The sequence below is a fragment of the Nilaparvata lugens genome, chromosome 3, assembly GCF_014356525.2.
Source record: "Nilaparvata lugens isolate BPH chromosome 3, ASM1435652v1, whole genome shotgun sequence".
Lineage (NCBI taxonomy): Eukaryota > Metazoa > Arthropoda > Insecta > Hemiptera > Delphacidae > Nilaparvata > Nilaparvata lugens.
The window spans coordinates 96,889,658-96,908,320 of record NC_052506.1 but is presented as its reverse complement, the minus strand read 5'-3'; the positions used below and the strand labels follow the sequence as shown (position 1 = coordinate 96,908,320).

Genomic DNA, 18,663 nt, shown 5'->3' with positions numbered 1-18,663 from the left:
TATAATCAGCATAGGATGAATAAACCACTTATGGGATGAAGTAGATGAAAGAATTTGAAATAGATATGGTTTGCGTGGTCGGATAACCGAAATAGCCTACTACTATAGTCTCTTTTCTGTATAGGACTACTTGTAATATAAATAGAAATAAAAATGAAATTCTCAGTTAATGAATTATTTTATCACAACATGTTTCAACATTGACGCCATTTTCAAGTGATCGTGAACGTTCTCCACTTATCTAGATCACTTGAAAATGGCATCAATGTTGAAACATGTTGTGATAAAATAATTCAAAAAAAGGGTACTGAGAATTTTTATTTTTATTCCTACCACTATTTATTTGAATAGTAAATTCAAATAGCGATCGTATTCGAGTATTAGGAAATTAGGATGATTTTTTAATAGTACATGACAATATTTAGGAATAATTTAGAAATAAACTTATTATGTATGAGAAGAATCTTCCCTTTGAATTAGGCTACGACATAAACATCGTATATAAACTAAGCAGCCCCCCCCCAAAAAAAATTCAAGGTAGTCGTAGACATGAAAAATTAGCCTCATAACGTCATAAGACATTTAAACAAGAGTCTCAAAATAAACAAGAATTAAAGAGAGTAGAAGCCCCCGTTGAAAAACTAGGCAACCTAGCTGTCAACATGACACCAATTATTAGCCTACCAGTGGTTATGAGATGAGCTCCCTTAATATTGCATTATTATTCATCGTTGATCTCACTAAATCAATTGGTTTGGTTATTCTTCTTTGTAAATTATTATCAATCGATAATTATTTTAGCTGAAATGAAATTAATGAATGACTTACAGCAACTGTATCCCACTCGGTATTTAAATGGATCGGAATGTAGAGCAAGGTAATAGAATGGGATTCGGAACCAGTAAGAGCAGGCCGGGGCCGACCGGGATGGAGCCTGCGGTCAAATGCAGTGACCTCTTATGTCATATCTCATTTTTATTGCATCAAAAAAGTACCTACTGAACGTTCACCTCGTGACTTTTATTGATCCATTATCGATAAACCGACTTTCATTCACTGTATTTCAAACGGTATTCACTTTTCTTTTGCGACTCTCCAATAGCCCTACGGTCTACAATTGAAGAGACTTGAGATGTTGTCAAAAAATCCACTTGTGGAAAAGTTCCACAACATCAATATTCACTCTACTACTCTCTACAGTTTTTTTCTTTAATGAGAGTTCTTCTTTCACAAAAGAGCAGCTTGGAAATCAAGAAACAAGAAATCTCTGGATCTAACCGTCTTAGAGACAATAGGGGGTGAAGACACCCCTCAATCCCAATAACGCAACCCCTCCTTTTCTGCCCCCCCCCAAAAAAAATGGTTGTAGCACCACTAAAAAGTTATTTCAAACACTGCTGAATTTTTTTAGGGACCCCCCTCCACAAAAATAAGTCCAAACCCTGTGCCTACATTTTCTGCTTGGGTAGAAATATGCCTTCTTTAGACTGCTAGAATCATTTGAACAATTGATGGAAATTGAAGTTTATGAATAAGAGTGAAATTCCAGTTATCACGTTTTTTAATGACAATATTATTGAGTTAGTGATAACTTAGTGAATATCTTCTCATTCGACACAGATAGAGCTACATCTGATGATGCACTCTGGTATTTAAAAACCCACACACAGATTCTGCAATCGATGCGGAAATTTGAACGAATATAGCCTGTATTTTAATATAGAAGACTGAGTGTGAATAATCTATCTGTCATAGGTTAAATTTATTTTTCATCTTTATGGATGAGATTTAATATCTGAAGGAAAGAAGTTAATCTAAGGACTGAAACTTGCTCAATACTATCATATCTTGACATGCTTTTTTCAATACTGCCTCATCTTTCTTTGAAAACTTTACTGAAACTACTGCTGCACCTTTCTTTATAAACTGATTTTCACGAACCCCTGAATTGAATTATTGTAGGGTTTATATAATATTTTAAACAGTTATTGGAAGAAAAAGGCTACCGGTACTGTCAACCTAGTCCAAAAATACTTTTACTGGTTTTGTGAGTTCTGTTTGATGAACTTCCTGTATTCAACGCTTGTACTCTGATCAATAGCTAATTATTCATTCAAATTATTATTGGGAAAATTTAAGTTCATTTCTTATTAGGCTGTGTTGTTGGAGAAATCTAATAATTTATTGGAAAACCACTTACTATATTGAGTCAACTAAGAGTTAATATTAAGAGAATTGAGAGTATTTGAGAGAGTTCAATCACGATGAACTATAAAGAGTCTTCCACTTGGAGTCTTCCTTGAGTCTTATACTAAAGAGTCTTCCAAAAAAACATTAATATTATAAATAGCAACTACTGCAAACTAAAGTTCAGTGTGGCTGGTGATGCACAAACAACAATATGGGTTACACAAAATATGTAAAGCATAAAATCCAAAACTAACATAGTAGGTTAAAAACATAATGTAGGTTACGGTAATTTTGAAATACATATAGTTAAGATAAATATATATAGACATAAGACTGGAGAAATGTTTGTGATGGAAATAAATTAATTTCTCTACATCTGTTATTCAGGTAATATAGGTTGATTCTGAAGGACTCTACAACTTTAAAAGCAAATGAATATTTACTGAAGATACTTACAGAATTGAGAAAGGTATCATTTTGTTACACTTCAAGTTTAAGGTCTGGGTGTTATTTTGGTTCGATGTGACAGCCGTTCCTAATGCGACATACATCCCACCGGTAATCGATTTCTTGCTACACTCGTACCTGTATATCAGTCGTAACTTGTGCAACCGCAGCGATCCGTATGTGATCCGATCTCGGAGGTCATTAAAATTGTCTGGTAGAGGCAGAACATAAACCTTATCCTTAATGAAACCCCACAGGAATAGTCCATCGGTGTTAAATCCGGTGAGCGAGATGGCCAAGCAATTGGCCCAGCACGCCCAATCTAACGAAGTTGAAAGCGAATGTCTAGAAAATTCCAAAATTCTCCGTGGAAATGAGGTGGTGCATCGTGATGCTGATGAACAAGTGCCCTTTTACTTTCAGCACAACGGTGCACCAGCTCATTTCCACGGAGTTGTTCGGGATTTTCTAGGCAATTGCTTTCAACTTCGTTGGATTTACCATGCAGGGCCATGGTAAATTGCATGGTCATCATGGCTAATAGATAGCAATTGCATGATATACTGGTACGAGTGTGGCAAGAAATCGATTACCGGTGGGATGTAAGTCGCATTACAAACGGCTGTCACATCGAACCAAAATAACACCCACACCTAAAACTTGAAGTGTTTTGTAACAAAATAAAACCTTTCTCACTTCTGTTAGTAATTTCAATAAATATTTATTTATTTATTCATGGAGACAACAGGTAAAAAAACCCATTTTGGCTCCTCCACACTATACAATAATTTCCAACATAATACAATTTTCAATAAAAAGAAGATAAAAAATATGAGAAAATAATAAATTATAAAAATAGCTAATTATAAAATTATGAGAATGAAATAATACGAAAAATAGAAGAAATATACAGTCGTATATAGAATAATAAAAATACATTAACTGAATTCAATAAGAAAAAATGCACACATACCTCAGTAAACTATAATCATTACTAGTATATAGACAAGAGGAAAAAAGTGTCTGTGTAATGTACTACCACTAGCCTTTATGAGGATAATTGAATAAAAGAAATGCAAGCGCAAATCACGAAATGATGGACCACATACTACAACACTAAATCATATGAAATGCTTCGGAATTTGGAAGGGGAGAACCAGAAGATGTCCAAGTGCTCTGAATAAGTATTGAAAATTCTTCGAGCTCTACTAAAAGGAAAGTTATAATGGCTTACCGTTCTGGAGCGAGAAATATGAAATGAAAATCCAGAACGTCGAGCAATGGATTTATATATATGTTAATTTTAGAAAGCAGGTAGGTAATATTCATGTGCTTTCAAAGTTGTAATCTTCCTTTTATAATCAACCTATTTGTTCTCATGGATTTTCCAGGATGAAGTTCATTAAAAACAACATTCTCTTAGGTGATCCAGAAATCACTGCAAACTACTTTTGGCCAATCCTAAGATCTCGTGAGGATACGTTTTATCGTAGAGTTACTTGTTATGAAAGAAGAGATTTTTCGAAATGTCAAGAGCAGATCTGAACGCGTAATGAATGCCTTCTACGATATCGATCATCAGTCTAAAGCACTTGAAAACAGAAACAAAGCTCCTTTCTTCATTCTGTAAGCACATGTTGCGGACTTCGTTATAAATTGCAAATCTTCAGTGGCTCCACATATTTTCAAATCATTTTCAATGAAGAATATCCATGGTATAAATTTGAAGGAAATCGTTGAAGCCGTTTTCGAGAAAACCGTGAAAAACATGGATTTTTAGTCATTATCCGCGATTTTTCTCATGAATATTACAGAACTCCTGAAATTTTCCCAGAAATGAGACTCATGTCAGTTGATAGGGCCTATAAATAGCTATCCATGGTATAAATTTGAAGAAAATCGTTAGAGCCGTTTTCAAGAAAAACGTGAAAAACATGGTTTTTTAGTAATTATCCGCCATTTTTTCCGCCATCTTGAATTGGATTTTATTGAATTTCTTATTATCGGATCCTCATGGTATAAGGACCTTAAGTTTAAAATTTCAACTCAATCGGTTAATTAGGAATGGAGTTATCGTGTTCACAGACATACACACATACACACACACACACATACACACACACACACACACACACACACATACACACACACAGACCAACACCCAAAAATCATTTTTTTGGACTCAGGGGACCTTGAAACGTATAGAAACCATGAATTTAGGGTACCTTAATTTTTTTTGGAAAGCAATACTTTCCGTACCTATGGTAATAGGGCAAGGAAAGTAAAAAGGTCAATGAGTCGAAGGATTTCGCAAAAGAATGGGAATCAAGGTGGCGAGGAAATTTAAGATTTGACTGAGGAATAATAGTAAGAAGTAAGTAAGAAGATAAACGTTTAAATTTTTATAGTGAATTCAACAGGGTATAAACATTTTCTATTCCGATTGAGGAGTTTCAATACTTTCAATGGTGGAGAAATTATTAAATTCAGTGAATTGATTCGAAAATTAGTGAATGATACGATGAAGGTAGTAATCTAATCATTTTTACTTTCCTTGCCCTACTACCATAGGTAAGGAAAGTATTGCTTTCCAAAAAAAATTAAGGTACCCCAATTTCAAGTTTTCTATACGTTTCAAGGTCCCCTGAGTCCAAAAACATTTTTGGGTATTGGTCTGTGTGTGTGTATGTGTGTGTGTGTATGTCTGTGAACATGATAACTCCATTCCTAATTAACCGATCGACTTGAAATTTTAAACTTAAGGTCCCTATATCATGAGGACCCGACAATAAGAAATTCAATAAAATTCAATTCAAGATGGCGGAAAAAATGGCGGATAATTACTAAAAAACCATGTTTTTCACGTTTTTCTCGAAAATGGCTCTAACGATTTTCTTCAAATTTATATCATGGATAGCTATTTATAAGCCCTATGAACTAGCATAAGTCTCATTTCTGGGAAAATTTCAGGAGCTCCGTAATATTCTTGAGAAAAATGGCGGAAAATGACTGAAAAACCATGTTTTTCACGGTTTTCTCGAAAACGGCTCCAACGATTTTCTTCAAATTTATACCATGGATAGCTATTTTTAAGCCCTATCAACTGGCATAAGTTTCATTTCTGGGAAAATTTCAGGAGCTCCGTAATATTCTTGAGAAAAATGGCGGATAATGACTAAAAATCCATGTTTTCACCGTTTTCTCGAAAACTGCTCTAACGATTTACTTCAAATTCATACCATGGATAGATATTCATAAGCACTATCAACTGGCATGAGTCTCATTTCTGGGAAAATTCCATGAACTCCGTAATATTCTTGAGAAAAATGGCGGATAATGACCAAAAACCAGGTTTTTCACGGTTTTCTCGAAAACGGCTCTAACGATTTTCTTCAAATTCAAGCCATGGGTAGCTATTCATAAGTCCTATCAAATGACATGAGTTTTTTCCTTGGAAAATTGCAGGAGCTCCGTAATATTCTTGAGAAAAATGGCGGATAATTACTAAAAAACCATGTTTTTTACGATTTTTTCAAAATAACTTGACCGATTTTTTTCAAATTCATACTCTGTATAGTTATTTATCAGCTCTATCAACTGGCACGAGTCTCCTTTCTGGGAAACTAATGGGGGGTCCACCCCATCCTTGAGAAATGGACTTTGTAACCTCCTTCTCGTGCATGAGGTAGGTAGGTAGAGCAGTTCATAAAAAGAACACATAGTCGAGATATTTCATCTGTAGAACAGCTGTTTTGACGACTTTAAAAAAATGACGACTAAAAAAATCATTGAATTTCACAATTTACACAAAGGAAAAAGTACTCTGAAAACAATTATATATACACATATACAAAAGTCTGATCGTAGTTTCGAATATGAGCAAGGAAAGTTGTGTGAGTGTACCACACCAGATTTTTATATTAATTTTCAAAATGGCAAGAATGCTGGGAACCGTTCTAAGAACATCAATACTGCCAAAAAAGAGGACTAGGAAGAAATTTTAGCAAATTTAACGAATCAGTTCTTTTAAAATGTTGTTCTCACATACTATCCTTTTTTACGAGTATTGTTGTACCATATATCTATATTATATCTACATCGACAGTGATTGATTAGAACTGAAAGCTAACCAGACCCACCAACGGACTGACAATTACTTTCTTCCACTCGCTGCTAATCACAATCACACGCACTCTCTCTCACTCTCTCTATTCCTTTTATTCCCATTAACTTACACTAACTCTTTATCACATCCTCTCACACTATCACTCTCACTCTTACTCTCACTCTATCCATCTATTCATTTGACAATAATCCTAGAGGAAATGCTGTTATTACTAGAATCAACCAAACGGAAATGAAACAGGTTTACTGATCAGTTTGTCATTAAATAGACTAATTATAATGCTCTCCAATGTAGCTGTTCCCACTTCCTGATAAACAGTCTGATAGCCTTGTCTGAGTTAATATTGGCATTATTGTTTATTTCGGTTTGACTTTATGAACGGCGTCGGTACATAGCTAGCTGTTCAGAGATTTACAGCTTTTGCCCAGTGTAAACAATTGAATCAAATTATACGTTGTGAATCATATCTTGATAGGGTATATATAGGAAATCGCTATTAATTTCTACCTGTCAATATAATTATAGTAGCCTAAAATTGTTTGATAGCAGAATCAAATACTGGTAATTCTAATAGAGAGATGGAGAATGGGTCATGAGCATGACCTGTTCTAACAAGTTTCATCTGTATTGGAATTGAGAATTGGGGTGCAAAGAAAACTTTGGATTAGACGATTACACTACGATATAAAAAGACTGTTTCATTGGAAGACTACTGTATCACTTAATTATTAGTCTAAAAAATGGCTACCGGCATCCATTTCCTCATGACGATGATGATGATGAAAAATGGCTACTTATGTAAAGACATTTCAGAGAAGAAATTTCGAATATGCGAAGAATGCAGAAAACACTTTATTTGATTCTGAAGAAGAACACACACTTTAAATTGATGATCAAATTATCAAGTTTAATAATATATTGATCGGATTCATTAGTTGAATATATTTATATATCGTACTGTCTCTTTTGGTTTGGAGAAGAAAATTCGAGGCAGTACGAAAGCTACGGTATATAACTTAAATCAAACGTTACAGTGATATGTCAACTCAAGAAATATGAAGCAAAAGACTAGTTATTGCTTTTATCGTAATAAAAAATGGCAAGATTGGGTCAAGAATAAATAAATATAAAGTTGGAGTGAATCAGACCATCAGCGAATGCCAACTGGTGGCATATGATATACTGTATATGGGATTACGAAATTTAGAAAAATTCACTCCTTTGTCTAGACTAAGATATTCTGCCGACATGGTAATGGCAAAAGGTTAACGGAGTTTGAAATATAACTGTATTTGTGATGCAGAAAATGAATAGAGGTCGTTGATGTAACTGCAGGTTGCAGCTCAAATGCTCAATAGTCAGCTCCCCTTCAATTTGCTTGTAGTTTCCAACATGAAATATTATAATATAGACTGATGTAGACGCACAGAAATATTGATGATTATAGATGTATTATATTAGAAGCTTTATATTAGACCCATTAGATGCATTATACTGTATATTATAAATGCTATCCAACATTAAAGAATCAATTTATATCAATCGCTTCTCTTTTCATCATATAATCGATCATCTTCTCAAAACAAATATACTTTTCATTTTCAAGTTTGAAGACATGAGCATTCTTGTTACATTAATCATGCTTTTGATAGTGAATATTAAAGTTAGTATTGTTTCAAACTAAGAAGAAACTCTATTGATTTATTTTGAGTGTATATTTGTAACCAATCCTCAGATTTCTATAAAAAAAGTATCATACCAATATAAAGAACGAAGATAAAGCATCACTAGGCTACTCACATGATTTTCGCAGCTTTGAACAATCAATAACTCGAAGGAAGGAGTTTAGATTTATTGCACAGGATCTGTAACACAAATAAAATATTAGTATAGTTTTCTTCCAGAGGATTTATTTTAGGGGGATTAGAAATATTTTATTAAATTGAAAACATTCATCAGCTAAAGCCAGAATCATCAGGTACTAAGGATTTTCTACAACTACGCTACGGTAGGTACTTCCCGATATAATAGAGATGTTAAATAATTACGACAGACATGGGAGAAATTGATGAAGTTCAAGCTGAATCGAGCAAATGGAGCTGGATTTACAGGAAAATGCAAGATTTCCTTTGGCGACATTTCAACCGACATGTAGCTTTCGCTTGATGAATTTCTTTCCGTGATTAAAAATGAAACCAAATGAATTAATTACCGTATATAGATTAAAAATGAAACCAAATGAATTAATTATATACTATCTAGACATAATTTAAATGATATGAAATGAATTTCATGAGACCAAATAGATTTTTAAACAGGCTAACAAGTAATACTCTTTTTAATCAAGTCTATACTGAGTGTAGTTTTGAAAAAATGAACTCTTTGTTGAATGCAAAACCTTTTGCTTCTAACTTCTCATTATTATAAGGGGTTTCTTTGATCTTTGACTATAATGCTGGATTGTTTAATAAACGAAAATCATTACTGGAATGCATTAACGTTTGTGTTCTACGTGTTTAGACACAGTACTATAGTATATGGCACAGGACTTATTGATTTTATAGAACGGAGTTTATTACGAACATTTTCAACAGATGTGACCTAGGTTACCTCTGTTATATTGAATTTTGCATCAAAAGACCAAAAAAATTCTCACAGAATCTGACCAGTACAGGTTTTGTCCGAGTGACCTTTACCTGAATAGCCAGCAAGCATGAGTGAAAGCATGAGTGCATGCGGTAGGCCTACGGGTCAAGTCTTGCCTTGACAATCGGAAATCCGCAAGATCAGCTCTTAATTTTACCTCTCACTTGCTTGGTGAAAGGAATTACACAGTTCGAATAGATATCCTATAATATTAAACGAGCAACTTCTGTTTATATGTTTAGATGTTTGGATGTTTAGATGTTTAAATGTATATAGGCTATGTTTATATGTTTGTATTTCACCGGATCTCGAAAACCGCTCTAACGATTCTCACGAAATTCGGAACATAGTAGGTTTATAATATAAAGATTCGATTGCACTAGGTCTCATCCCTGAAAAAACAGATGATAATAAATATTTCGTCGTCTTTTGGTGATGGAAGTGAGTGAGCGAGTTCATGTGTGTGGGACTGTGTCGAAATTATGACTCAGCTGTTGAACTTTTGTGATCATTCAATCAGGTACAATTTAGTGCTGGTTGCAAAAAAGCCGGGTTATTTTCAATCCTGATTAATTCCAGCAGATCCATCTTTTTGAAATGGTCTTTTCTGATTTGGTTCACGTTAAGTTAATCAGGATTAAAATTTATCCGGCTATTGTGCAACTGGGCCTTTGTGAGGGAAATTTTTGCATTCCTCTGGGAATTAATCTCAATTTACTGTGATTAGATAGAACATCTCTGTATGAATGTTAAGAGTGTTATGATAATTTCTTCGTTCGTAATAAACTGTTCAATATGCTTTTGTACTCCAGAGCGAAGCTCGGTCCCCAATATTTATCTATATATATAAAAGCGAAATGGCACTCACTCACTGACTGACTGACTCACTCACTCACTCACTCACTCACTCACTCACTCACTCACTCGCATAACTAAAAATCTACCGGACTAAAAACGTTCAAATTTGGTAGGTATGTTCAGTTGGCCCTTTAGAGGCGCACTAAGAAATCTTTTGGCAATATTTTAACTCTAAGGGTTGTTTTTAAGGATTTAAAGTTCGTCTTTTAGCATGTATATTCTTCTTCTCCCAATCTCTTAATTATAATTGAAATTTCCATATCATATGTTACTATAGAACTATAATCTGGATAGAGTACCTCTTCGAAACAGTTGTTAACTGGCAACTAAATTAATAATTTTGTCAGGTTGGCATTAAGTTGAGTTGACTTTGTTAGGTTGGCACCAAGTTGAAGATTTAAAGGCATTTATCGCGGAAAAATTGATTGGGCACTGCTACTTCAATCCTGGGAATATTATATTACTAGCCGTCAGTCTCGCTTCGCTCGCCATATCCGTTTAGCCAGACGTTTAGTCTGGACCCCCGACTGGATTGTCCTAACATATGATAAAAATGCTCAAATGAAAAATGCAGGCGAGCGAAGCGAGCCTGCTGATCTCATTGTTGGACGATCCATTCGGGGGTCCAGGGGGCGGAGCCCCCTGGCTAGACGGATATGGCGAGCGAAGCGAGCCTGACGGCTAGTACAGTATAAAGATATCGATATCTACAGATGGAAATTACTGAGATATTGCAATCATTCAAATGCCAATGAATTAATTATTATTACGAAATACCAAATTAAATTATCAATTTTTAAATCTATTATCGAATAAATGGGATTGAATAGATATTTTAAGTTTAATGAATATTATTCTTGTGGGCAATAGCAGAGACAAATAATCTAGGAAATCTATACTATAATAAAGGAAAGAACTGGCTCATACAAGTACGGATAGAAAACTCTCGTATGACGCATCATCACGTCTGAACTAATGGACTGATTAACTTGAATTTTTTTATATAGATTCTTAATTAACAAAGGATTGTTTTAGGCCTATTCCCAATTCTTCAAGATTTCAGTTGGTCAAATTTTCAAAACCAAATTTTCATTTGGTTTCAACCGACTCTTGCCTAGCACGATTCGTTTGGTTACCTGCCAGAATATAATAAATATGCAGTATATTTATTTAACAGTATTTACTCTATGGTAATAGTTAGTAGATACTTGATGATACAATAATTATAATAGTAATAGCTACGTAACATATTTTTCACCGTTTTCTTCTTTAAAGTTTAGCAGAAATCCTCAGTTATTATAGATATATGGGTTGGAGACATCGGTTCATCGTAAACTCTTGAGGAGGAAATTAAATCCATATTCATAGAACAAGAGTTCCACACATGAACACAACGTAGAATAGTAGCATTTGGTATATACTATTCAGAACAGATTTAACGTTGTGTACATTTCAGACACTGTTGTAATGCTGAATATTATAGGCTATCTATGGAGTATTGGTTATCCATTAAATCCAATATTGCTATACAGGCTAATCGCTTTTGGCACAGGCTATAGGCTTTTGACAGATTTCAGGCTTCAATGGATTAAGCTTGATTAATCTATTTACAAGTGATTCTACAATACTGATATAGTGTTCGAATCCAATATTGTAGCCTATTATGCTATTTCTACATGATGTTTCTGTTTTTGATCACGATCGTCACGATATGTTTTAGATTGCTCATATTACTTTTAGGCTAATGTTCGGGAATTATTTATAGATGGTAAAAAAAAGTTTTGGAATAGCAATTATTGATTCATTGATTCATCGTTTCAAGAGAAAACCGATAGGCAGAAGATTCCGGGGTTTCCAACCCAGCTGTAAAGCAACTGATTATTGAAAAACAAATATTTTATTAGGAAAATTGAATGAGTTAGTGCTAGATTTGCTCTGCAGAGTGCTTAGAATGAGGAATCTATTGAGAAATCCTTGGAAAGACCTAAAGGCTTCGCTTTTTCAATGGGTTATCGAACATTCTTACTTAATATTAGTTATCTAATTACTCCTACAACTCAAGATAAAGTTTGATTAGGTTTTTAATTCAATGCAGCGAAAGTTTCAAGAACGCCGTAGGCAAAGAGCGTGAAGAACAATGCATTTATTACGAAAGAGGGAGATGTGGAGAGCAGATATCTTGATAGAATATAGCCTTGTTACTACGAGTACGGTAGCCTACTTGATAGTCAGACCAATAGTATACCAATCAATATAGTGATTAGGTATAAAAATAATAATAACCATCAGGAAAATTACCTGAAGGGGTTCAAATGCAAAAATACTTAGAGTAATCAGTTCCATTGTAATCTTAGAGTAATCAGTTCCATTGTAATACTACAAGTAATACTTGAATAGTAATCAGTACCATTGAATCGTATTATTCTTTGCCATGAATTCTCTGAATCGGTGAAGATGCAAACCGTTATGTGTATAATGATTCTTCAAGAATACACCGACAAAGAATGTGAAATTAAGCTCAGGAATAAGGAACAGAATCAAACTCATTTTGCTAGATAATATCAGAGGATCAGAGCAATAGTTTTCAGATGAGAGGTGAGAGCTACATAATTTCCTTTGAAAAACGAATCCTAGAGCTTATTCTATAGATTATGAGAACTGGTTAATTGCAATAATAAATGCAATGATCGTAACTGAAGTTGCTTTTGTGTTGCTCCTTCTTCTCACAATCGCTCAAATGTTAGTAATATTTCAAAATTACATGAATTACTAAAATTAATAAACTAAAAAAACTATTGTTGAAATGCAATACTTATTTTAAATACAATACAAATGCAGATACGTTAATTTACGGTTACTAGGATTTATATGATTACTACATTACGTCATCTTACTTTCGATGAGATGGAAGTTTTTCCTGTATCCGCCAAAAGCCAAAAGTATCCATATATATGAGTATTGATTTTATGTTGGCTTCAATGAATTCCATGAAACCCGGAGTCAAACTAAGTTAATCGCTCGACATGACATGTCAATGTTTCTCAGCACGTTATTCAATCGAAAGAGGAATGTCAAGAATTACAATGAGATACAATAGTTTTGTTTGTAAAATCCAACAATACTGGATTTCCAAAATACGGGTATTGATTTGATAGGCCTGATAGCTACTGTTACTCCTCCAATTAAACTTCTTCAAACCTGAGTAAATTAAGTGTTCTCAATTAGGTACTCGATTTTTATATGAATCGCGTGATTTTATATTATTGCCTAAAGTAATAACTACTTCAAATGAACTTCTAGCCTCAAAATTATCTTTTATAGTCGATTGAATATGTCTCTTAACTCTTACACAGCATTCAATCGAAAAAGGAAGATGCATTTCAAAAAATAAAGTGACTTCAAAATACGAAAACGAATTTGAGGCAACTATAACTAACTACCAATTATTGTGTTACAAGTAAGTAACACTGTAACTAACCATAACTGGTCAATTACAGTGGTAGGCTAAATCATAGCTCGTAAATAAGTGATCATAAATGTTGCAAGTGTCGTAATAAGTGATCATGTTGCATTACTCCATAGTTTCACAATCAAGTAAAGAAGATCAAAATAGGGAAGAAGAGGAATTGAGACTTTTTATGTGAGAGGAAAGGGATGTGATTGATGGGGTGGTTGTTGGCCTACCTGTTGAGAATGGAGAGCGACGCTGAACTCGGGTTGGCGGCTGAGGGTTGAGTAACAAGTGCAACCCAAGTGCGAATAAATGTTGGGCCGTATCGACCTGCGCTCAGTCCACTCCAGCTGCCTCCAGTCTCCAGCTCCAGCCTCCAGCCTGTCCGCTCCAGTTGATCGTCGCTTTTGTCCTAATGACCCGTCGGTCGTTCGGTACTGGACAGACATCAGCACAATGGAATTGCTCGGCGCTGGCACACCGATTGTTACCTCGCCATTTCAAATGAACCCGGCTCACTCTACAGTTCACACGTATACTTTTCTAATTGTTGAAAAAACTTTTTGAGTGCGAAAAGGAGAAGTAATATTCAATTTTCGGAACAAGAATTTTGGGAATGAGCTTGAGATAATTGCATCAGTAATTAAACACATAATTTTTCAAAAATTATCATGATTTATTTCCTAGTACGGATTGAAAAGGGAGAGTTTCCTTACTCTGTTTTGCGATCCATGAGTTTATTCATAATGATGGAGAAATTTCAAACAATTTCAGCCTAAAGAGCCTAACAACATATCTTAATAAAGATTAAATACTTTTTTTTAATAGAGTATGTAAAGGCATATATTAGGCTACATTCAATTTCCTCACTTATTATATTCTGATCCTTGTTTATATTATATTCTCCCATACACACATACATCCATTTACGATACTGATTTCCTACTCCATCTTCTTACTTTGAAAAACTCTAGTACTCTCGTCCTACTGAAACCATTAGAATATTACAAACTACACGTTAAAAATCGGTGATCCTGGAAAAAGTTTTTTCTTCTTTATTATAAAGCGACGATGAATAAAAGGACAGCGAATCCTTCAGATATTGTCCTTACTCATTAATGTTGTATCGCGCAGTCTCACAGTGTTATCAAGACATGATAGAAATCGCACTTCACCAAGGTTGAGCTCAATAATCCTGTCGAGATTACATTGTAAGATGTGCGTTCAACACAATAATTATTGTGAAAAAATACCATGTCTAAATTCCAAATCAGAAACTCTGAACGTTTTCACATCAAGGCTACTCTATAAATAATATGAAGGCATAGTTATTTCCCAACTTCTAAAAACAATTTATTACCAGTAATAGGCTAATTTTTCTCCAACTCTAGGAGTTGGAGGGCCTCTCTCCCTTTATTGAGAAGAGCCCATGTTTATCCTATTTTTTTCTTCATTCTCTACATCACTGACCCTTTCTTTACTCTGTAACACTCCATCATTCTCAAAAAACTTATCTTCAATTATATCTAATCCTCGACCACCTAACTCCTAAACATTCTACCAACCCCTCTGAAGGTCTAGAAAACTCTCACATCCTAAATCCTCCTCATTCAAGTAACGCTAATTTTTAGTCATGATTCTGATGGTATTGTACAATTGTACCGCTACATTCTATTTTAATAGTTGATAATTCAATCTTGTCACACAATAAAAAATTATCCTTCACTGAATATAGAGGAACTAGTGAATGATGAGTATTATAGTTATGTACGATCTATTTTTAGTGATTGTGAACATTAACGTAGTACGGAGGGAGGAAGAGGTTAATGACTCGGATCTGTGGACAACTTCAATAGATTGTAGGAAATACAAGGTTCCTGCGTGAGTCTTGACCTCTATCCAAACCATTCACTTTCAAGCGTGCAGTAATGATTCATTAGAAGGTCTGACAAAATAGTTTCAAGGCGCTCCAGTTCCGCACTTCTGACAATCGACTGGCTACTGCTCTTTTTAACGGAAAAGAGATCACGCTCATTTTCATTGAAGATTGTTCTGAAAATGGAGAGAATGAAGATTTTCAATTTCTTGTCAATAGCTGGCTATTATCACGGATGATCCTTCTCATTACATATTTATTCCATAGAGAAGTAAAGATTGAATATGACTGAATCTTCTGACTCATGAGGGGGTTGAAGTTTGATCACGATGATGTGTAGCTTCTTTGATGCATAAAGTTTAACACGATGTTTAAATATCACATTCATTTGGGCATCAAGTTTAACATGATGTTTGAACTTGATGTGCACCAACTTGTGCATCAAATTGAAACGATGGAATAGCAATAGGATCTGAAGGTCCTATGAGTCTTCTAAAGAATAATTCGGCATGTGACTGATTGTTATCTCGCCTACAGCCTCAAAAATATTTTTTTCATAAGTAATAATTCTAGTTGAAATAATAAGTTAAACATATTCAGGAGAGCATCTGTGCCATTCTAGAAAGTAAAGAAACGTTCAGTTAACAGTGGTTCAATATTTTCCCAACTAGTGAGCCCTTGGGCTGGAGAACTCGCTAAAAATACCGCTGATGTGGTGAGCATTGAGTTATTAATTGCATGCAATTAATAATCCAGCTTTCAGCTGATATGTGATTCGTAATGGTAAATTACATGTTTTTTATGCACTTACATTGTTACATTTTTTCCTCTCTTTACTATTTACTAGTAGAAAATAAATAATTTTTGTCTCCCTATCATTTTATCAAGATTTACTTGAAAGAAATTAAAAATTTGCTCACCCCTTCATGAGCGCCTTCCTCAACGGAATGTAACTGCTGTTCCTGTCACTTTCTCGAAAAGTACGAAGGAATGAGTCAATTTCGTTAGTTACTCGATCTATATAAAAATCTGTTCAAAGAATATGTGTTGAAAATTTGAAGTTGATTAACGAAGGATTTAAAAGTTATCGTCGAACATACAAATAAACCAACAAACCCAAAAAACGGACAACTCGAGCATCAAGTTAAAAAGTAAGAACTATTTTTTATAGCTACTATATTCTGTACTGCTATTCTGCTAGCTCAATTAATAGGCAACAACTTATTTCCAATATGTTTTTGTCTGATTTTATTTAGAGTTTTCTTTTATTTTCAAGCAATTGGAGAGACTGGATCAAGTAGGCTAATTCTCCCCTACGAAACTTGAATCATGAGCTATTGAGGAGACTGATGGATCAGCTAAATCTACTAAGACAATAATTGATAATACCATTTATCAAATTTCTCCATCAGCATATAGATAATAATCAATGTATTGTTCCTTTATAAATCACATTTTTTGATTCCCTGGTAAAGGTAATAAATAATAGGAATATTCAAAATGATTAAATAATCTTTTTCGTTGCGGTCAGGTAAAAATAATTTATCAGATACTCCATTTCCATTGTCTATTAATGTTCAATCAGTTTAGTGTACTCACAATACAATAAGTAATGGAATATAATTTGGATGGTTTTCATAGAAACTGCTGTTGAGTTTCCCATCAAGAGTCAATAGATATCCCTTTTTTATTGCAGTGATAAATAGGTTAGCAAGTTTGCCTCTATCAACTTGAACAACGGTAATTACATAGTAGATAGATGGAAGAGGGAGCGTGTATCTGACAGCCATCGCTGATTGCGACATTATGAGCAAGTGTCAATGAAATTATGACGGCAGAGGCAGAGACTTTGTGTCGAAGGTCTGACTCAAATTGCAGCAGCCCCAACCCTCTTCTGGTTCGGATCCTGTCGTTGTCATGGCAACCCACGCTAAGTTGGCTCACTTACTTTTTCTCTTCTCTCGAGAAAAGCCGGAGCAATTCAATTGGATTCAACAAGTGTTCCGCTGCGAAATAATGGAAGGCTCTTGGAGATAAATGGAAGTCAGCTGGGATTTAGTATCTTTGAATGATTCATGCACTCTCGGCCGAATGAAGAAAGGAAATCTTTCGCAGCCACTTCAGAAAGTTCTAGACTGTTAAAAAAAGGTCTCTTCTCGTAATAGTGTTTGGTTTTGGGATGAAGAAAATTTCCACTATTTCCCCTGTAATAGAAAAATATTTCCCCTGTAATATTTGAATATGTAACACGGTTTGAAAATCAAAACAAAAAAATAATAATCTTATAATTTTTTATGGTCTATGATAATTGAACGAGCGAAGTGATAGTTCAGACTCGATTTCATTTCATATGTTTTCTCATTTGGCATGTGAGGAATGTTCAGAAAATTTGTTTTTCCGAAATGTTTGTTGTTCAGAAAATGTTTTTAATTCAATCTGTAAAATGTTCAGAAATATTAGACTATTATCATTATCATGATCTAAAAACTTGTTGTCTCCTGCAATAAAACCGTGCATAGTTCCTGATAACGAGCATCATCATTATACTAGTCCTAACGAAGAAATTACGACATCTCCCACGGTTGTTACTTGAAAATGACCACGAGGAAGTGCCTTTTGCGCCCGGACTAGAAGGTGTTGAACAGTATTCTAAAGATCTGCGCAACTATTCCATAATTGGCCTGTTTGATGTTGTTAAAATCTACTCATCTATGCCACAACATTAATTTGTTATTGAGTAAGCGCATATTTCGAGTTTTATGATACAGAGGAAACTAGCCTATTTGTGTTTGTGGAATTTTGAAGTTGGATGCACGAATTGGGAATGTTCTAAGTTTGATGGATGAGGCACCATTGGCAAAACAATTGCAATGCATGTCGAATGAAAAACTGAAGGAAGTCAATCTTTGAAATGAATTAGTACGAGAATTGAAGGCAACGAATTCTGATGAAGTTCAAATAATTACATTTTTGACCACGATGACACTGAGAGTGGGATTTTTATGAAATACTCTCATGATTATGGCTTAGAAGGAGTAATTGACCTATTTTTCAATGTACAAATTGCTG

The 18,663-nt window shown here is 34.4% G+C and overlaps 1 protein-coding gene across 1 annotated transcript in view; it reads right to left on the bottom strand.

The window, feature by feature from the left end:
* Nucleotides 1-14,034, bottom strand: part of LOC111050012 (aromatic-L-amino-acid decarboxylase) — a 30,180-nt gene extending 16,146 nt beyond the window's left edge. The window contains exons 1-2 of the mRNA XM_022336242.2: nt 13,952-14,034; nt 8,564-8,628 (exon numbers count right to left, since the gene is read on the bottom strand). Of these exons, the coding sequence (XP_022191934.2) occupies nt 8,564-8,565 (2 nt within the window). The 5' untranslated portion in view covers nt 8,566-8,628; nt 13,952-14,034. The remainder of the gene's footprint in view (nt 1-8,563; nt 8,629-13,951) is intronic.
* Nucleotides 14,035-18,663: the final 4,629 nt, after the last annotated feature.